Source organism: Hippopotamus amphibius, chromosome X (assembly GCF_030028045.1).
Source record: "Hippopotamus amphibius kiboko isolate mHipAmp2 chromosome X, mHipAmp2.hap2, whole genome shotgun sequence".
In the NCBI taxonomy this organism is placed as follows: domain Eukaryota; kingdom Metazoa; phylum Chordata; class Mammalia; order Artiodactyla; family Hippopotamidae; genus Hippopotamus; species Hippopotamus amphibius.
The window spans coordinates 14,776,507-14,798,061 of NC_080203.1; the positions used below are offsets into that span (position 1 = coordinate 14,776,507).

At 44.7% G+C, this 21,555-nt stretch overlaps 2 protein-coding genes across 2 annotated transcripts; both read right to left on the bottom strand.

Annotated features, from left to right (window-relative positions):
* Positions 1-4,210: 4,210 nt before the first annotated feature.
* On the bottom strand, positions 4,211-6,014 carry LOC130842103 (protein ENL-like). The gene is made up of 3 exons (XM_057718758.1): positions 5,473-6,014; positions 4,808-5,351; positions 4,211-4,771 (listed from the first exon to the last, which is right to left on the bottom strand). The coding sequence occupies exons 1-3, from the start codon at positions 6,012-6,014 to the stop codon at positions 4,211-4,213; spliced, it is 1,647 nt and encodes a 548-aa protein (XP_057574741.1).
* A 10,382-nt stretch (positions 6,015-16,396) lies between these two features.
* On the bottom strand, positions 16,397-18,182 carry LOC130842153 (protein ENL-like). The gene is made up of 2 exons (XM_057718822.1): positions 17,641-18,182; positions 16,397-17,519 (listed from the first exon to the last, which is right to left on the bottom strand). The coding sequence occupies exons 1-2, from the start codon at positions 18,180-18,182 to the stop codon at positions 16,397-16,399; spliced, it is 1,665 nt and encodes a 554-aa protein (XP_057574805.1).
* Between the last annotated feature and the right edge of the window lie 3,373 nt (positions 18,183-21,555).

Genomic DNA, 21,555 nt, shown 5'->3' on the forward strand with positions numbered 1-21,555 from the left:
CCTCTACATTGTGCAGAGGAAGAGAGCCCAGAGAAGTAACGTGAGTAGCCCAAAGTCACAGAGACAGTATGGGACTAGAACCAAAAAGCAACAGGAACAGAGAAGCACTTGCAGAATGGAGGAGTAAGGACATCCAAAACTACATTCCTCCGTGAAAGCAGGGAAAACACTGGCAAATTTGTCAAACTCAACTTTTTCACAACTTTTTCTAGGAATTAAACAAAGGCTTCAAAAACCCATGGAGCATTTTATTCAAGAAAAATAACTGGACCTTGATAAGAATAGAGGACTTTGTCATATTTTAACTTTCCCTATTTACATCCTCCTCTCCTCAACTCAATGGCAGCCTTGAAAACCAGTAGCCTAGCAGATACTAGAAGGAGAGCAACAGAGCATCACACTATGTGAGGCAAAAACTAATAGAACTGCCAAGAGAAATACATAAATCTACTATCATAGTTGAAAACATTAACATCCCTCTTTCAGAAAAGGATAGATCCAACAGGCAGAATATCAGTAAGCACAGAGTTGAACTGAACAGTACCCATCAGTCAACGTGATATAAGTGATATCTATAGACTACTTCATCTAACAGCAGCCGAATACACCTTATTCTCAAGCTAACATGGAACAGTCACCAAGATAGACTGCAGTTTGGGCCATAAAACAAAAGAAATTTAAAAGACTAAATCATACAATGTCTGCTCTCAGACAACAATGGAAAATGATAATGAAGGAGGACTATGAACAAGTCTTTGTCCACAGGTTTGATAACCTAGATGAAATAGACCAATTCCTTGAAAGACAGAATTTGCCAAAACTCACACAAGAAGAAATAGACAATCTAAATAGGCCTATATCTATTAAAGAAATCTAATCAATAATATCCTTCCGAAACAGAAAACATTGGGCCCAGATTGGATTCACTGGTGAATTCTACCAACCACTTAAAGAAGAAATTGTAGTAATTCTTTACAATCTCAGAGGCTAGAAGCAGAGGGAATACATCCGAACTCATTCTGAGGCCAGCATTATCCTAATGTCAAAACCAGACAAAGACATTACAAGAAACCTACAGACTAATATCGCTCATGAATATAGATGCAAACATCCCCAGCAAAATATTAGCAAATTGAATCCAACACTGTATAAAAAAGATTATATACCATGACTAGTGGGATTTATCCCAGGTATGCAAGGCTGATTCAACATTTGAAAATCAATGTAATCCATCATATCAGCAGACAAGAAAGAAAATCACATGATAATGTTAATAGATGCAGAAAAAGCATTTGACAAAATCCAACACCGATTCATGATAAAAACTCTTAGTAAGCTGGAGTGGAACTTCTTCAACTTGATAACAAACATTTACAAAAATCCTACAGCTCACATTATACTTTATGATGAGAAACTTGAAGTTTCCTATTAAGATCAGGCTAAAGGCAAGAATGTCTCCTCTCACCACTTCTTCTCAACATGGTCCTGGTAGTTCTAGCTAATGCAATAAGACAAGAAAAGGAAGTAAAAAGTGTACAGACTGGGAAGGAAGAAATAAAGCTTTTTTGAAGATGATATGATTATGTAAAAAATCTGAAAGAATCAACAACAGCAACAAAAAAAAAAACTTCTGGAACTAATAAGTGATTATAAATGCAAGGTTGCATTTATATAACCTTGGATAAAAGTTAATAATACAAAGGATTATTAATAATAGTACAAGTTAATAATACAAAGGATACAAAGTTAATAATCAGAAGTCAATCACTTTCCTATATGCCAGCAATGAACAAGTGGAATTTGAAATTAAAAACACAATACCATTTACATTAGGACCCCCAAAACTGAAATGCTTAGTTATAAATCTAACAAAGTATGTGTATGATCTATATGATGAAAACTGCAAAACTCTGATGAACTAGGTCAAAGAAGACCCAAATAAATGGAGAGGTATTCCAGTTCATGAATAGGAAGACTCAGTATGGTCAAGATGTCAGTTCATCCATCTTAACCAATAAAGGCAATGCAATCCCAATAAAAATGTCAACAAGTTGTTTTATGGATTCTGACAAACTGATTCTAAAGTTTATATGGAGAGGCAAAAGACTCAGAATAGCCAACACATTATTGAAGGGGAATAATAAATTTGGAGGACTGACACTACCTGAGTTCAAGACTTACTATAAAGGTACAGTAATCAAGGCAGTGTGATATTGGTGAAAGAAAAGACAAACAGATCAGTGGTAGAGAATAGAGAACTCAGAAATAAACCCACATAATATAGTCAATTGATCTTTGACAAAGGAGCAAAGATACTCTCTTCAACAAATGGTGCTGGAACAACTAGACAGCCACATAAAAAAATGAATCTAGGCACAGACCTTATACTCTTCATAAAAATTAACTCCAAGTAGAGCACAGATCTAAATGTAAAATGCAGAACTGTAAAACTCCTAGAGGATAAAATAGGAGATCTATATGACCTTGAGTATTGTGATGACTTTTCAGATAAAACACCAAAGTCACAATATATGAAAGAAATAATGGATAAGCTGGATTACATGAAAATTTAAAACTTCCATTCTGCAAAAGACAATGTCAAGAGAATGAGAAGACAAGCCACAGACTAGGAGAAAATATTTTCAAGAGACACACCTGATAAAGGCATGGAATGCAAAATATACAAAGAAATCTTAAAACTCAACAACTGGAAAAGAAACAACCTGATTAAAAAATGGGCCAAAAACTTTAACAAATACCTCACCAAAGAAAATATACAGATTTTTAATAAGCATGTGAAAAGAGACTTCACATCTTATATGATCAGGGAAATGCAAATTGAAACGAGATACTGTGAGACACTTATTAGAATGCTCAAAACTTGGAATACTGACAACACCAAATGCTGGCCAGGAACAACAGGAACTCCTATTCATTGCCAGTAAGAAGGCAAAATAGTATAGCCACTTTGGAAAACAGTTTGGTTGTTTCTTACAAAAGTAAACATTTTCTTAATGTACAATCCAAGATTTGCAGTCTTTGATATTTTACCCAAAGGAGAGGAAAACTCATGTCCACACAAAAACTTGTCCACTGATGTTTTTATAGCAGATTTATTCATAATTGCCAAAACTTGGAAGCAATCAAAATGTTCTTCGGTTAGTGAATGGTTAAATAAACTCTGCTATATCTATTTAATGGAATATTATACAGTAGTAAAAACAAGTGAGTTATCAGACCATGAAAAGACATAGTGAAAACTTTTTTTTTTTTGGCAAAAGCTCCTTTTTTTCAAAGTTAGAAGACTCGGTCAACAGAAGGAAGAGGATCCTATGGAAGGAGGAAGAGGAAGAGCCTCGGGACGTCAACCCAGTCGCAGCCCGTGGCCGGGCCGGGGCCGGGAGGGCTGCTCCTGGAGATACCGGCACGTAGTGTTCACCGGCCCCGGGAGGAGGAGGCGTCCTTGGAACCACCGGGGAGGCTTCCTCCCTGCACCTGGAGAGGGCCACCTGGCGCACCGGCTCGGCCTTCAACCCGACAGCAAGACCAGTGGAGACATCTTAACCTACAAGTCCCGCCTTACACCCCCCACCCCCCACGTGCACTGCTGCCACGGAAACGCACCCCAGAAGCCGCTCTGGTACCTACGGTGCAGACATATATATATATATATATATAACAGAGAGACAACTGTACAGCACGGAGTCCCAGCACAGTGAGGCCGACATGGGGGCCGCGTCTGCCTGACGTGGAGGACGAGCGGGGCCCGTCCCGGTGCGTGGGAGCCTCTGAGGTCCTGGGGCGCGGTGGGTGTGTTCTGAACCGTTTGGGAGGCCGGAGGCAGTGCCCCAGCCGCTCAGAGGGGCCTGGGCAGTGAAGGTGTGCCACACGCCCCACCGTGGAGCGAGGCCCCCACCGCAGGGCACGTCTCTTCCCCTCCGGGAGTGAGGCCTGGCGCGGCCTCCGACACGAGCCGCCTTCCAAGGGGAGCCCAGGTGACGGCCCCGGGGTGTCGGGGAGCAGCAGCGCCGGCCTGCCCCCCCTCGGCCCCCGGGCTCCCAAGGAGGACAGTGTAGCTGGCTGTGCGGGCCGAGGACAGGGCGGTCACTAAGGCAGTGCTGCGGGCGGGCGAGTGGAGAAAGGAGGGAAGGTGGGGCCCAGATGCGGCCTCCCAGGACCCCGGGGACGCAGCCCGGCACCCGGCCCACGGTCATGTGGCCACCGCCTCCAGGTAGCTCTGCAGCTTGCGCACGGTGCTCTCGTCCAGGGAGAGGAGATCGAAGTCGAAGGTGGTGTTGGTGACGTTGAAGTGGCCGGTCTCCTCAATCAGGTCCACGATCTGCTGCAGCACCTTGGGGTCCCGCAGGGCCGTCAGCTTCCGGTGTAGCTCTACCAGCTCGTCCCTGTAGGCCTTGTCGTAGGCGCTCCTCTTGAGGATCTTCTCGGGCTTGCTGCAGGGCTCTGGGCTTGACGCCTTGCTGTTGGGCAGGGGCGGCTCCCGGCTGGGCAGGCAGGAGTTGGCACTGTTGTCGCTCTCACTGTCACTGAAGCTCAACCTGGAGTCCCTCCCTGCGTTCGTCTCGCCAGCGGCCTCCTCTCCTGATGAAGAGTCGGCCTCATCAGACTCCTCGGACTGCAGGTCCTCCACCATGGAGCGCAGGGGGCCTTGACTGTGGTTCTGAGATGGCTCAAAGTCCGAATCTGAGCTGGAGTCGGAGCTGGAGCTGGAGTTGGATGGGCTCGACTGGGCGGACTCGGTCTTGAAGGAGGCCTCGGTCTTGAAGGAGGCCTCGGTCTTGAAGGAGGCCTCGTCCTCCGAGTTGGACTCCTCTACCTCCGGGGGCTTTTTGATCTCTCTGGGCTCGCTCTCGGCCTTGACCTTCTCCCCTTCGGTGCTGCCCTTGTCCTTGGCCGGCTTTTTGTCTGAGAAGTAGGAAGACGAGGTGCGGGGTGAGGTGCTGGGGGCGCTCCTGGACCCCTTGGAGCTGCTTTTCTTCTGCTTTTTGGCACTGGGCTTGGGTGAGTCGGTGGCAGCCGGCCGCTTGCTGGAAGACTTGGACGGGGGCGGCGGGGACCCGCCCTTGGGGGACATGCTCTCCAGTTTGGTCTCCTTCAGGGCCATCTTAGGCTCCTTGAATGCGGCCTTGGGCGGCGGGGCCTCTTCCTCCTTGGGTGGCCGGCCCTCGCCCAGCTTCCGTGCGGCGTTCTCGGTGCTCCCGGCCTGCTCACGCTCCGGCTCCTTGGAGGCGGCCCTGCTCTCCGAGTCCTCGCGCGGCCGCTCCCGGTGTTCCTTGGTCATCTTGTGGGCTTTGCAGGTCTTGCTGCTCTCCCTTCTGGCGTCCTGATTCAGACTCAGCTAGAGAAAATCTTCCAAAAAGCGAAAGAGTAAGGCAGCAGGTGCGTTTTAAATGGAGCTGTTCCTTTAAACTACTAGGAAGTGTCAGCACTTCCGGGGTGGCTGCCGGCTAAGACTTCCTGTGGGACGGTTTGGTGTTCCTGGGGTCAGAGAAGGCAGAGAGTGGAATTGTGGGTAACATGGCGTAGTCGGGACTGGGCCTGGACACCGTTTCTGCTCCTTCGGGCATTACCATCACCCCGCCGGCCATCAGGAGCTTGTACCGGAACTCCACGGTGGGGTTGTTGAAGGTGAGCTTCTCACAGCGCAGGTGGTTGACGGGCGGGTTGCCCTCCAGGTTCAGGAATAGGTCATAGGTGAAGCAAACCTTCCTCGGCTCCTCCTTGTTCTGGAAGTACACCTCGATGGGCATGATGAAGCCAGCATAGCCCGACTCCTCCACCTTGTAGGGGGGCTCCTTGCACACACGCTTGGGCTTGGGGAAGCTGTCGTGCAGCCGGAAGACCAGCTTCTCGACGAAGTGCTGGATCTCACACTGCTCGGGGCCGCGGACAAACACCATCCAGTCGTGCGTGAAGCCCTCGGTGGTGGGCTTCTTGCGCAGTTGGGCGCGATGTCCCAGCTCTAACTTGACTTGGACAGTGCACTGATTGTCCATGGCTGGCGCCCCGCCCCCCGGGCCCCGCGTCGCTCGCCGCTCGCCGCTCGCCGCTCGCCGCCAGCGCCGCCACGCCGCCCTCATTGTCTGTCAGGCTCCCAGCCGCCCGCCCGCCCGCCAGCCCCGCGCCCATAGTGAAAACTTAAATGCATATTACTACGTGAAGGAAGCCACTCAGAAAAAGGCAAAACTATGGAGACAGTAAAAAATCAGTGCTTGCCAGGGATTGCGTGGGGATGGATAAATAGGTGGAGTACAGAAGATTTTTAGGATAGTGAAAATACTCTGTATGACACTGTAATGATGGGTAAAAGTCATTATGCAATTGTCCAAGCCCGTAGAATATATAATACCAAGAGTGAACCCTAAAATAAATTGTGGACTTTAGGTGATTATGATGTATGAATGGAGGTTCATTAATTGTAACAAATGTACCACTCTGGTGGGGAGTGTTGATGATGAGGGAATCTGTGCATGTGTGGGCCAGGGGATATATGAGAAGTTCCCTCGATTTTTCTGAAATTTTATTAAAAACTTTTAGTAAAAATGATCCAGCTATATTCTGTCTACAAGAGATTGACTTTAATTAAACAATCATTACGAGAGACAAAGAACGACACTATTTATTGATAAAAGGGGTAGTGCATCAAGAAGATCCAACAGTTATAAATATATACATAGCTAATAATAGAGCCCCAAAATATATGAACCAAAAATTGAGAGAACTGACTAGAAAGTTCTACATAATATTGGGAGATTTAGATACCTCACTTTCAAAAATGAATAGAATAGCAAGAAGATCGATAAATAAATAGTGGATTTGAACAATATTTTACACCAACTAGACCTCATAGACACTGTATCCAGCAGCAACAGACTGTACACTTTTCTGAAGTGCACTTGGAACATTACCTAGGAGATACAGGCCATAAATTAGGCCATAAAACGAGTCTCGATACATTTACAAATATTGAAATCCTATAAAGTAATTTCTGCAACTTAAAAGAAATAAAACTAGAAATCAATAAAATAGTAAATCTGAGAAATTCACAAATATGTGGAAATTAAACAACACACTCTTAAACAACCAATAGATCAAAAAGAAATCACAAGGGAAATTATAAAATATTTTGAGGTGAATGAAAGTGAAAAGATGTTATACCAAAACTTAATGGATGCAGTGAAAGCAGTGCTCAGAGGGAAATTTATGGCTATAAACACCTACATTAAAAAAGAATAAAGATCTCAAATCAATAACCTATCTTTGTACCATAAAGAAAAAAAAAGAGCAAACTAAACCCTACAGTAGCAGAAGAAAGAATTGAATTTAGAGTGGAAAATTTTTTAACTGCACAATATAAAAACAATATAATCAACAAAACCAAAAGTTGGTTCTTCAGAAAGGTCAAACAAATTGGCAAACCTCTAGCTAGACTGGCCAAGAAACACAAAAAGAAGACTCAAGTTACTAAAATCAGAAATGACGCTGAGGACATTACTACAGATTTACAGAAATAAAAAGTATTATAATAAGACAATACTGTGAATAATTGCATGCCAGAAGATTAGATATCCTAGACGAAATGGATAAAGTCCTAGAAACAAACTACCAAACCTGACTCAAGAAGAAATAGAAAACCTAAGTAGACCCATAACAAATTGAGATTGAATCAGTAATCAAAAACCTCCCGGCAAAGAAAAGCCTAGGACCAGGTGGCTTCACTGATGAATTCTACCAAACATTTAGAGAAGCACCAATACCAGTTCTCAAACTCTTCCAAAATACATCAGTGGAGGGGATACTCCCTAATTTATTCTTTGAAACCAGCATTCCCTTATCATAGCAAAGAGAACTATAGATCAATATCCATTATGAATATAGATGCAAAAATCATCAACAAATTACTAGCAACCAAATCCAGCAGTATATTAAGAGGACTATAAACCATAAGCAATTGAGATTTGTTTGAGGAGTACAAGGAGTTCAACATTAAGAAAAAAAACAATCAATGTATATTAGTCTGCTAAGACTGCCATAACAGAATACCACAGACTGGGTGGCTTAAATAACAGGAATTTATTTTCTCACAGATATGCAGGCTGTAAGTTCAAGATCAAGGTGCTGGTTGGTTTCTGGTGAGACCTCTCCCTTGGCTTCCTTCCTTCTTGCTGTGTCCTCACATGGCCTTTCCTCTGTGCTCATGCACTCCTAGTGTCTTCCTCTTCTTGTAAGTACACCAGTCCTATTGGATTAATACCCTACCCGTATTACTTTCTTTAATCTAATTACCTCCTTAAAGGCCCTATCTTCAAATACAGTCACATTGGGGGTTTGAGCTTCAACATATGCCTTTTGTGGTGGGACACAATTCAGTCTATAACATAGTGTAATAAACCATACTAACAGAATGAGGGGAAAAACCCACATTATTATCTCAACTGAGGCAGAAAAAGCATTTGATAAGATTCAACTCCCCTATTCATGATAAAAACATTCAACACATTAGAAATAGATGGGAAGAGAGGAATCAAGATGGCAGAGGAGGAGGATGTGCGCTCACTCCCTCTTGCAGGGGCACTGGAATTACAACTAACTGCTGAACGATCATTGACAGAAAAACACTGGGACTCACCAAAAAAAACACCTCACCTCCAGAGACAAAGGAGAAGCCGCAATGAGACGGTAGGAGGGGCACAATCGCATTAAAATCAAATCCCATAAATGCTGGGTGGGTGACTCACAAGCTGGAGAACAGTTATACTGCAGAAGACCACCCACTAAAGTGAGGGTTCTGAGCCCCACGTCAGGCTTCCTAACCTGGGGGTCCAGCAATGGGAGGAGGAATCCCCAGAGAATCAGACTTTGAAAGCCAGCAGGATTTAATTGCAGGACCTCCACAGGACTGGGGGAAACAGCCCACTCTTGGAGGGCACACAAAAAAGTGTGCTCACCAGGACCCAGGGGAAGGAGCAGTAACCCCATAGGAGACTGAACCAGACCTACCTGCTGGTGTTGGAGGGTTGCCTGTGGTGGTGGGGGGCAGCTGTGGCTCACCGAGGAGACAGAGGCACTGGTGGCAGGGGTTCTGGGAAGTGCTCATTGGCGTGAGGACTCCCAGAGTCTGCCATTGGCCCCACCAAAGAGCCTGTAAGCTCCAGTGCTGGGTAGCCTCAGGCCAAACATCCAACAAGGTGGGAACAAAGCCCCACCCATTGGTAGAGAAGCAAATTAAAGTTTTACTGAGCTCCACCCACCCAGCCCAACCCACCATCAGTCCGGCCCATCAGGAAGCACCCACGAGCCTCCTGGATAGCTTCCTCCACAAGAGGGCAGACAGCAGAATCAAGCAGTAACAGCAGTATTTCATCTTGTGGAACTGAAAACCACAGCCACAGAAAGACAGAGAAAATGAAAAGGCAGAAGACTTTGTACCAGATGAAGGGACAAGATAAAATGCCAGAAAAACAACTACATGAAGAGGAGATAGGCACCCTTCCAGAAAGAGAATTCAGAATAGTGATGGTGAAGATGATCCAGGACTTTGAAAAAGGACTGGATGCAAAGATCGAAAAGTTGCAAGAAAAGTTTACCAAAGACCTAGAAGAATTAAAGAACAAACAAACAGATATGCAACACAATAACTGAAATGAAAAATACACTAGAAGGAACCAACAGCAGATTAACTGAGGCAGAAAAACAGATACGTGAGCTGGAAGACAGAATGGTGACAATCACTGATGCAGAAAAGAATAAAGAAAAAAGAATGAAAAGAATTGAAGACAGCCTAAGAGACCTCTGGGACAATGCTAAATGCACCAACATTCGCATTATAGGGGTCCCAGAAGGAGAAGAGGGAGAGAAAGGACCCGAGAAAATACTGGAAGAGATTATAGTTGAAAACTTCCCTAACATGGGAAAGGAAATAGCCACCCAAGTCCAGGAAGTGCAGAGAGTCCCAGGCAGGATAAACCCAAGGAGAAACACACCAAGACACATACTAGTCAAATTGACAAAAATAAAAGGCAGAGAAAAGTTATTAAAAGCAACCAGGGAAAAATGACAACATACAAGGGAACTCCCATCAGGTTAACAGCTGATTTCTCAGCAGAAACTCTGCAAGCCAGAAGGGAGTGGCATGATATATTTCAAGTGATGAAAGGGAAGAACCTACAACCAAGAATACTCTACCCAGCAAGGATCTCATTGAGATTTGATGGAGAAATCAACAGACAAAGGATTAATCTCCAAAATATATAAACAGTTCATCCAGCTCAATATCCAAAAAACAAGCAACCCAATCAAAAAATGGCAGAAGACCCAAATAGGCATTTCTCCAAAGAAGACCTACGGGTGGCCAAGAGGCACATGAAAAGCTACTTAACATCACTAATTATTAGAGAAATGCAAATCAAAACAACAATGAGGTATCACCTCACCCCCGGTTAGAATGGGCATCATCAGAAAATCTACAAACAGTAAATGCTGGAGAGGGTGTGGAGAAAAGGGAACCCTCTTGCACTGCTGGTGGGAATGTAAATTGATACAGCCACTATGGAGAACAGTATGGAGGTTCCTTGCAAAACTAAAGATAGAACTACCATATGACCCAGCAACCCCACTGCTGGGCATATACCCAGAGAACACCATCATTCAAAAAGACACATGCACTCCAATGTTCATGGCAGCCCTATTTACAATAGCCAGGACATGGAAGCAACCTAAATGTCCATCAGCAGATGAATGGATAAAAAGACGTGGTACTTATATACAATGGAATATTACTCAGCTGTAAAAAGCAATGAAACTGGGACATTTGTAGAGACATGGATGGACCTAGAGACTGTCATACAGAGTGAAGTGAGTCAGAAAGAGAAAAACAAATATTGTATATTAACACATATATGTGGACTATAGGAAAATGGTACAAATCAACCAGTTTGCAAGGCAGAAATAGAGACCCAGATGTAGAGAATAAACATATGGACACCAAGTGGGGAAAGCGGGGAGGGTTGGGGGGGAATGAATTGGGAGATTGGGATACCAAATTGTACACTCTAAATATATGCAGTTTATTGTCTGTTAACTGTGTCTCAATAAAAGTTCTTTAAAAAGAAAAAGAAAAAAAATAAATAAAAAGAAAAAAAAAGAAATAGATGGGAACTTCCTCAACGTAATATAGGGTATTTATGAAAAACTCACAGTGAGCATCGTATTTAATGGTGAGAGACTAAAAACTCTCTCCATAAGATCAGGAATAGGACAAGCAAACTTGCTTTGCCCAGTTCTATTCAACATTTTATAGGAAGTTCTAGCCAGAGCAATTAGGCGAGAAAAATAAGTAAAAGATGTCCAAATTGAAATGAAATAAAACTATCTCTATTCTCAGATGACATGATTTTACATAGAAATTCCTAAAGCATCCATAAAACCTTTTAGTGCTAATAAACAAGTTCAGGAAATATTCAGGATATACGCTCAACGTAAAGAGATCAGTTGTAGTTCTACATGCTAGCAATGAATGGTCCGTGAAGAAATTTAAACAATTTCATTCCCAATAGCAAGAAATTTAACCAAGGCAGTGCAAGCCTTGTACACTGAAAACTATAAACTTTGCTGAAAGAAATTAAAGAAGAATTAAATAAATGGAAAGATACCCAGTGTACATGAACTTGAAGATTTAATATTATTATTATGGTAATACTCCCTAAATTGATCTAAAGATTCAATTCAATTCCTATCAATATCACTATAGTCCCTTTTTTGCATAAATGGAAAAGTCGATCCTAAAATTCATATGAAATTTCAAGGGACTGTGAATAACCAAAACAATTTTTAAAAAGCAAAACAAATTTGGAAGGGTGTCTTCATCCATTCAGGATGCTATAACAAAATATCATATAGACTGAGTGGCTTATAAACATCAGAAATTTATTTCTCACAGTTTTGAAGGCTGGGAAGTCCAAGAACACGGTACAACAGATTTGGCATTGGGTGAGGACTGCTTTCTGGTTCACAGATGGCTATCTTCTCATTGTGTCCTCAGATAGCAAAAGGGGCAAGGGAGCTCTTTGGGTTTCTTTTATATGGACACTAATCCCATTTGTGAGGCCTCTGCTCTCATGAGCTGTTCACCTCCTAAAGACCTCACGTCTGAATACCATCATGCTAGAGGTTAGAATTTCATCATGTGAATTTTGGAAGGACACAAACATTCAGTCCATAGCAAGGAGTCACACTTCCCCATTTCAAAATTTTTCAGCTATAGTAATTTTTTAAAGTGTGGTAAAGGCCTAAGGATAGATACATAGATTAATGGAATAGAAATGAGAGTCCAGAAATAAACCTGTGTATCTTAGGTCAATTGATTTTGACCAGGATGCCAAAATCATTCAATGGGAAAAGGACGGTCTTTTATTTTATTTTATTTTATTTTATTAAGGTCTTTATTGGAATATAATTGCTTTACACTCTTGTACCAGCTTTTGAGATACACCAAAGTAAATCAGCTGTATTTATACATATATCCCCATATCCCCTCCCTCCCACGACTCCCTCCCACCCTCCCTGTCCTGGCCCTCTAAGGCATCACCCAGCATCGAGTTGATCTCCCTTTGTTATACAGCAACTTCCCACTAGCTATCGATTTTACAGTTGGTAGTGTATATATGTCTATGCTACTCTCTCACTTCGTCCTAGCTTCCCCTTCGCCTCCTCCCAACCCCGTGTCCTCAAGTCCATTCTCTACATTTGCATCTTTATTCTTGCCCTGTCACTGGGTTCAGCAGTACCATTTTTTTTAGATTCCGTATATATGAGTTAGCATACGGTATTTGACTTTCTCTTTCTGGCTTACTTCACTCTGTATGACAGTCTCTAGGTCCATCCACGTCTCAACAAATGACCCAATTTCGTCCCTGTTTATGGCTGAATAATATTCCATTGTATATATGTACTACATCTTCTTTATCTATTCGTCTGTTGATGGGCATTTAGGTTGCGTCCATGTCCTGGCTATTGTAAATAGTGCTGCAGTGAACATTATGGTACATGTTTCTTTTTGGATTATGGTTTTCTCTGGGTATATGCCCAGTAGTGGGATTGCTGGGTCATATGGTAGTTCCAGTTTTAGTTTTTTAAGGAATCTCCAAACTGTTTTCCATAGTGGCTGTACCAGCTTACATTCCCACCAACAGTGCAGGAGGGTTCCAAAAGGACAGTCTTTTAACAAGTGGTCCCAGGGAAACTGAATATGTATATGTAAAAGAATGAAGTTGGACCCTTACCTTATATCATATGCAAAGATTAGCACAAGGAAATCAAATACCTAAATATAAGGGCTAAAATTACAAGACTCGTAGAATGAAGCATAGAGGAAGGCTTCATAAAAAAGCATTTGGCAGTGATTTCTTAAATATGACACCAAAAGCACAGGCAACAAAAGAAAAAATAGATAAATTGGATGTCATCAAAATTAAAAACTTTTGTACATCAAAGAAACACTAGGAACCGAGTAAAAAGGCAACCCACAATATGGAAGAAAATATTTGCAAATCTTATATTTAATAAGGGATTAATATCAAAATATATAAAAAACGCATACAACTCGATAACAACAGCAAAAGAACTCAAAAATTGGCAAAGGACTTGAATATACGTTTCTCCAAAGAAAATACAAAAATGGGCAACAAACATATAGAGGTGTTCATTGTCACTTTTATGAGGGAAATGCAAATCAAAACCATAATGAGATACCACTTCATACCCATTAGGTTCATTACCCAATAGGTTATTTATTATCAAAATAATAGAAAATAACAAGTGTTGGTGAGGAGGTGGAGAACTTGGAACCCACGTGCAACTCCTGGTGGTAGTGTAAACTGGCGCAGCCTCTATGAAAGGCAGTATGGTGGTTTTTCAAAGAATTAAAAATACAGTTACCATATGACACAGCAATTGCACTTCTGGGTTTATGCCCCCAAAAACCTGAAAGCAGGACACTAACGGACTGGTACATCCATGTTCATAGCAGTATTTTTTACAACAGCCAAAAGATGGATTTAATCCAAGTATTGATCGCAGGATAAAGGGATAAACAAATGTGGTCTATCCATTCAATGGAATGTTATTCAGACTTAAAAAGGAAGGAAATTCTGACACATGCTACAACATGAATGAACCCTGAAGACATTATGCTACGTGAAATGTCACTTCCAAAAAGAAATACTGTATGATTCCTCTTATATAAGGTACTTAGAGTAGGCCAATTCACAGAGACAGAAATGAAATTATGATTATCAGACGTTGGGGGGGAGCGGGAAATGGGGAGTTATTGTTTAATGAGTACAGAGTTTCAGTTCAGGATGATGAAAACGTTCTGGAGATGGATAGTGGTGATGATTGCACAACAATGTGAATGTACTGAATTGTACTGAATTGTACACTTAAAAATAGTTAAAATGGTAAACTCTGTGATGTATATTTTACCACAATAAAAAAAGAGAATAGCATTGTTCTTAAGAAATACACGTTGAAGTATTTAAGGGTTGAGTGGCAAAATGTCTCCAACACAATGGTTCAGGAAAAGAAATTATGTCCACGTTTGTGTGTACACAAATACGTATTATACATACACATGCGCGCACGTGTGTGTGTGTGTGTGTGTGTGTGTGTGTGTGTGTGTGTAGAGAGAGAGTGAATGAAAATGAAAATGAAAATGAACGATAAAGTAACACAAATGGGACAAATGTAAGCAGTTGGTGAATCCAGGTAGGGGTATACAGAAGTTCCTTGTACTATTCTTGCAAATCTTTCGTAAGTTAGAAATCGTGTAAAAATAAAAAGAAACAACTTAATTAGAAAAAATAAATAAGAATCTGTATAAAGTGCTTAGTTAGCATGGTGCTCATCCAAGCTCTACCTTATTCCCCCTTCTCTTAGTTGCCTTTTCAGTGCCTGGAAAGAAAAAAAAAAAGAAGAGAAAAATTTTCCCCCAAATTAGCTAGACTTTCTTCTTACTCCATGGCTGTTGCCCTGGCTGCCCCCAGGGTTGCTAGTCTGAGGGTTTCTGAATCTTCAGGGCAGGTGGTTTGATGGGCAGGCTGACAATATGGCTAACAGGCAAGCCATCCCAGGATATACTCGACCCTGTCAGCGTCATCGCTCACTTGGGAAAGCAGCTTTCTGGAATCGAATCAGGAGTGCTAGGGATGGGATTTGGCTACTCTTTCAGACATTCCCTTTTAACTGCTACCCTGAGCCATGGCAGTTAGAGAATCTCTTCCTCCGAGAAGGTCTGCCAGAATGATCATAATTAAGGCACTGAAGTTGACAGCTATACTTCCTTTACACTGAGCAGCTGAGGGAAAGGGTAGGATACAGGAGAAACATAAAGCCTGGTTCTTGCCTTCAAGGAGTTTACAATCGAGTTGGAGAGACCCAGCCTAACAAGGGCTGTACTGTGTTGGAAATGAAGCAGAAGTAGATTTGCCTGGCCAGACCAGAGGACACTGAGTACTTCTTTTTTTTTTTTTTTTTTTTTGATATAATCTTTTTGTAAAATTTATTTACTTTTTGGCGGGCTGCTCCTGGAGATGGCGGCGCGTAGTGTTCACCGGCCCCGGGAGGAGGAGGCGTCCTTGGAACCACCGGGGAGGCTTCCTCCCTGCACCTGGAGAGGGCCACCAGGCGCACCGGCTCGGCCTTCAACCCGACAACAAGACCAGTGGAGACATCTTAACCTACAAGTCCCGCCTTACACCCCCCCACCCCCCACGTGCACTGCTGCCACGGAAACGCACCCCAGAAGCCGCTCTGGTACCTACAGTGCAGACATATATATATATATATATAACAGAGAGACAACTGTACAGCACGGAGTCCCAGCACAGTGAGGCCGACATGAGGGCCGCGTCTGCCTGACGTGGAGGACGAGCGGGGCCCGTCCCGGTGCGTGGGAGCCTCTGAGGTCCTGGGGCGCGGTGGGTGTGTTCTGAACCGTTTGGGAGGCCGGAGGCAGTGCCCCAGCCGCTCAGAGGGGCCTGGGCAGTGAAGGTGTGCCACACGCCCCACCGTGGAGCGAGGCCCCCACCGCAGGGCACGTCTCTTCCCCTCCGGGAGTGAGGCCTGGCGCGGCCTCCGACACGAGCCGCCTTCCAAGGGGAGCCCAGGTGACGGCCCCGGGGTGTCGGGGAGCAGCAGCGCCGGCCTGCCCCCCCTCGGCCCCCGGGCTCCCAAGGAGGACAGTGTAGCTGGCTGTGCGGGCCGAGGACAGGGCGGTCACTAAGGCAGTGCTGCGGGCGGGCGAGTGGAGAAAGGAGGGAAGGTGGGGCCCAGATGCGGCCTCCCAGGACCCCGGGGACGCAGCCCGGCACCCGGCCCACGGTCATGTGGCCACCGCCTCCAGGTAGCTCTGCAGCTTGCGCACGGTGCTCTCGTCCAGGGAGAGGAGATCGAAGTCGAAGGTGGTGTTGGTGACGTTGAAGTGGCCGGTCTCCTCAATCAGGTCCACGATCTGCTGCAGCACCTTGGGGTCCCGCAGGGCCGTCAGCTTCCGGTGTAGCTCTACCAGCTCGTCCCTGTAGGCCTTGTCGTAGGCGCTCCTCTTGAGGATCTTCTCGGGCTTGCTGCAGGGCTCTGGGCTTGACGCCTTGCTGTTGGGCAGGGGCGGCTCCCGGCTGGGCAGGCAGGAGTTGGCACTGTTGTCGCTCTCACTGTCACTGAAGCTCAACCTGGAGTCCCTCCCTGCGTTCGTCTCGCCAGCGGCCTCCTCTCCTGATGAAGAGTCGGCCTCATCAGACTCCTCGGACTGCAGGTCCTCCACCATGGAGCGCAGGGGGCCTTGACTGTGGTTCTGAGATGGCTCAAAGTCCGAATCTGAGCTGGAGTCGGAGCTGGAGCTGGAGTTGGATGGGCTCGACTGGGCGGACTCGGTCTTGAAGGAGGCCTCGGTCTTGAAGGAGGCCTCGTCCTCCGAGTTGGACTCCTCTGCCTCCGGGGGCTTTTTGATCTCTCTGGGCTCGCTCTCGGCCTTGACCTTCTCCCCTTCGGTGCTGCCCTTGTCCTTGGCCGGCTTTTTGTCTGAGAAGTAGGAAGACGAGGTGCGGGGTGAGGTGCTGGGGGCGCTCCTGGACCCCTTGGAGCTGCTTTTCTTCTGCTTTTTGGCACTGGGCTTGGGTGAGTCGGTGGCAGCCGGCCGCTTGCTGGAAGACTTGGACGGGGGCGGCGGGGACCCGCCCTTGGGGGACATGCTCTCCAGTTTGGTCTCCTTCAGGGCCATCTTAGGCTCCTTGAATGCGGCCTTGGGCGGTGGGGCCTCTTCCTCCTTGGGTGGCCGGCCCTCGCCCAGCTTCCGTGCGGCGTTCTCGGTGCTCCCGGCCTGCTCACGCTCCGGCTCCTTGGAGGCGGCCCTGCTCTCCGAGTCCTCGCGCGGCCGCTCCCGGTGTTCCTTGGTCATCTTGTGGGCTTTGCAGGTCTTGCTGCTCTCCCTTCTGGCGTCCTGATTCAGACTCAGCTAGAGAAAATCTTCCAAAAAGCGAAAGAGTAAGGCAGCAGGTGCGTTTTAAATGGAGCTGTTCCTTTAAACTACTAGGAAGTGTCAGCACTTCCGGGGTGGCTGCCGGCTAAGACTTCCTGTGGGACGGTTTGGTGTTCCTGGGGTCAGAGAAGGCAGAGAGTGGAATTGTGGGTAACATGGCGTAGTCGGGACTGGGCCTGGACACCGTTTCTGCTCCTTCGGGCATTACCATCACCCCGCCGGCCATCAGGAGCTTGTACCGGAACTCCACGGTGGGGTTGTTGAAGGTGAGCTTCTCACAGCGCAGGTGGTTGACGGGCGGGTTGCCCTCCAGGTTCAGGAATAGGTCATAGGTGAAGCAAACCTTCCTCGGCTCCTCCTTGTTCTGGAAGTACACCTCGATGGGCATGATGAAGCCAGCATAGCCCGACTCCTCCACCTTGTAGGGGGGCTCCTTGCACACACGCTTGGGCTTGGGGAAGCTGTCGTGCAGCCGGAAGACCAGCTTCTCGACGAAGTGCTGGATCTCACACTGCTCGGGGCCGCGGACAAACACCATCCAGTCGTGCGTGAAGCCCTCGGTGGTGGGCTTCTTGCGCAGTTGGGCGCGATGTCCCAGCTCTAACTTGACTTGGACAGTGCACTGATTGTCCATGGCTGGCGCCCCGCCCCCGGGCCCCGCGTCGCTCGCCGCTCGCCGCTCGCCGCCAGCGCCGCCACGCCGCCCTCATTGTCTGTCAGGCTCCCAGCCGCCCGCCCGCCCGCCAGCCCCGCGCCCATAGTGAAAACTTAAATGCATATTACTACGTGAAGGAAGCCACTCAGAAAAAGGCAAAACTATGGAGACAGTAAAAAATCAGTGCTTGCCAGGGATTGCGTGGGGATGGATAAATAGGTGGAGTACAGAAGATTTTTAGGATAGTGAAAATACTCTGTATGACACTGTAATGATGGGTAAAAGTCATTATGCAATTGTCCAAGCCCGTAGAATATATAATACCAAGAGTGAACCCTAAAATAAATTGTGGACTTTAGGTGATTATGATGTATGAATGGAGGTTCATTAATTGTAACAAATGTACCACTCTGGTGGGGAGTGTTGATGATGAGGGAATCTGTGCATGTGTGGGCCAGGGGATATATGAGAAGTTCCGTCGATTTTTCTGAAATTTTATTAAAAACTTTTAGTAAAAATGATCCAGCTATATTCTGTCTACAAGAGATTGACTTTAATTAAACAGTCATTACGAGAGACAAAGAACGACACTATTTATTGATAAAAGGGGTAGTGCATCAAGAAGATCCAACAGTTATAAATATATACATAGCTAATAATAGAGCCCCAAAATATATGAACCAAAAATTGAGAGAACTGACTAGAAAGTTCTACATAGTATTGGGAGATTTAGATACCTCACTTTCAAAAATGAATAGAATAGCAAGAAGATCGATAAATAAATAGTGGATTTGAACAATATTTTACACCAACTAGACCTCATAGACACTGTATCCAGCAGCAACAGACTGTACACTTTTCTGAAGTGCACTTGGAACATTACCTAGGAGATACAGGCCATAAATTAGGCCATAAAACGAGTCTCGATACATTTACAAATATTGAAATCCTATAAAGTAATTTCTGCAACTTAAAAGAAATAAAACTAGAAATCAATAAAATAGTAAATCTGAGAAATTCACAAATATGTGGAAATTAAACAACACACTCTTAAACAACCAATAGATCAAAAAGAAATCACAAGGGAAATTATAAAATATTTTGAGGTGAATGAAAGTGAAAAGATGTTATACCAAAACTTAATGGATGCAGTGAAAGCAGTGCTCAGAGGGAAATTTATGGCTATAAACACCTACATTAAAAAAGAATAAAGATCTCAAATCAATAACCTATCTTTGTACCATAAAGAAAAAAAAGAGCAAACTAAACCCTACAGTAGCAGAAGAAAGAATTGAATTTAGAGTGGAAAATTTTTTAACTGCACAATATAAAAACAATATAATCAACAAAACCAAAAGTTGGTTCTTCAGAAAGGTCAAACAAATTGGCAAACCTCTAGCTAGACTGGCCAAGAAACACAAAAAGAAGACTCAAGTTACTAAAATCAGAAATGACGCTGAGGACATTACTACAGATTTACAGAAATAAAAAGTATTATAATAAGACAATACTGTGAATAATTGCATGCCAGAAGATTAGATATCCTAGACGAAATGGATAAAGTCCTAGAAACAAACTACCAAACCTGACTCAAGAAGAAATAGAAAACCTAAGTAGACCCATAACAAATTGAGATTGAATCAGTAATCAAAAACCTCCCGGCAAAGAAAAGCCTAGGACCAGGTGGCTTCACTGATGAATTCTACCAAACATTTAGAGAAGCACCAATACCAGTTCTCAAACTCTTCCAAAATACATCAGTGGAGGGGATACTCCCTAATTTATTCTTTGAAACCAGCATTCCCTTATCATAGCAAAGAGAACTATAGATCAATATCCATTATGAATATAGATGTGAAAATCATCAACAAATTACTAGCAACCAAATCCAGCAGTATATTAAGAGGACTATAAACCATAAGCAATTGAGATTTGTTTGAGGAGTACAAGGAGTTCAACATTAAGAAAAAAAACAATCAATGTATATTAGTCTGCTAAGACTGCCGTAACAGAATACCACAGACTGGGTGGCTTAAATAACAGGAATTTATTTTCTCACAGATATGCAGGCTGTAAGTTCAAGATCAAGGTGCTGGTTGGTTTCTGGTGAGACCTCTCCCTTGGCTTCCTTCCTTCTTGCTGTGTCCTCACATGGCCTTTCCTCTGTGCTCATGCACTCCTAGTGTCTTCCTCTTCTTGTAAGTACACCAGTCCTATTGGATTAATACCCTACCCGTATTACTTTCTTTAATCTAATTACCTCCTTAAAGGCCCTATCTTCAAATACAGTCACATTGGGGGTTTGAGCTTCAACATATGCCTTTTGTGGTGGGACACAATTCAGTCTATAACATAGTGTAATAAACCATACTAACAGAATGAGGGGAAAAACCCACATTATTATCTCAACTGAGGCAGAAAAAGCATTTGATAAGATTCAACTCCCCTATTCATGATAAAAACATTCAACACATTAGAAATAGATGGGAAGAGAGGAATCAAGATGGCAGAGGAGGAGGATGTGCGCTCACTCCCTCTTGCAGGGGCACTGGAATTACAACTAACTGCTGAACGATCATTGACAGAAAAACACTGGGACTCACCAAAAAAAACACCTCACCTCCAGAGACAAAGGAGAAGCCGCAATGAGACGGTAGGAGGGGCACAATCGCATTAAAATCAAATCCCATAAATGCTGGGTGGGTGACTCACAAGCTGGAGAACAGTTATACTGCAGAAGACCACCCACTAAAGTGAGGGTTCTGAGCCCCACGTCAGGCTTCCTAACCTGGGGGTCCAGCAATGGGAGGAGGAATCCCCAGAGAATCAGACTTTGAAAGCCAGCAGGATTTAATTGCAGGACCTCCACAGGACTGGGGGAAACAGCCCACTCTTGGAGGGCACACAAAAAAGTGTGCTCACCAGGACCCAGGGGAAGGAGCAGTAACCCCATAGGAGACTGAACCAGACCTACCTGCTGGTGTTGGAGGGTTGCCTGTGGTGGTGGGGGGCAGCTGTGGCTCACCGAGGAGACAGAGGCACTGGTGGCAGGGGTTCTGGGAAGTGCTCATTGGCGTGAGGACTCCCAGAGTCTGCCATTGGCCCCACCAAAGAGCCTGTAAGCTCCAGTGCTGGGTAGCCTCAGGCCAAACATCCAACAAGGTGGGAACAAAGCCCCACCCATTGGTAGAGAAGCAAATTAAAGTTTTACTGAGCTCCACCCACCCAGCCCAACCCACCATCAGTCCGGCCCATCAGGAAGCACCCACGAGCCTCCTGGATAGCTTCCTCCACAAGAGGGCAGACAGCAGAATCAAGCAGTAACAGCAGTATTTCATCTTGTGGAACTGAA

What these genes read in the sequence shown, in the direction of transcription:
- LOC130842153 (XM_057718822.1), bottom strand. Translation starts at nt 18,182, where the DNA reads ATGGACAATCAGTGCACTGTCCAAGTCAAGTTAGAGCTGGGACATCGC. An exon ending in ACCAAACCGTCCCACAGGAA is followed by an intron (nt 17,520 to 17,640) that starts GTCTTAGCCGGC and finishes TCTCTAGCTGAG; the next exon opens with TCTGAATCAGGACGCCAGAA.
- LOC130842103 (XM_057718758.1), bottom strand. Translation starts at nt 6,014, where the DNA reads ATGGACAATCAGTGCACTGTCCAAGTCAAGTTAGAGCTGGGACATCGC. An exon ending in ACCAAACCGTCCCACAGGAA is followed by an intron (nt 5,352 to 5,472) that starts GTCTTAGCCGGC and finishes TCTCTAGCTGAG; the next exon opens with TCTGAATCAGGACGCCAGAA. An exon ending in AGTCCAACTCGGAGGACGAG is followed by an intron (nt 4,772 to 4,807) that starts GCCTCCTTCAAG and finishes TTCAAGACCGAG; the next exon opens with GCCTCCTTCAAGACCGAGTC.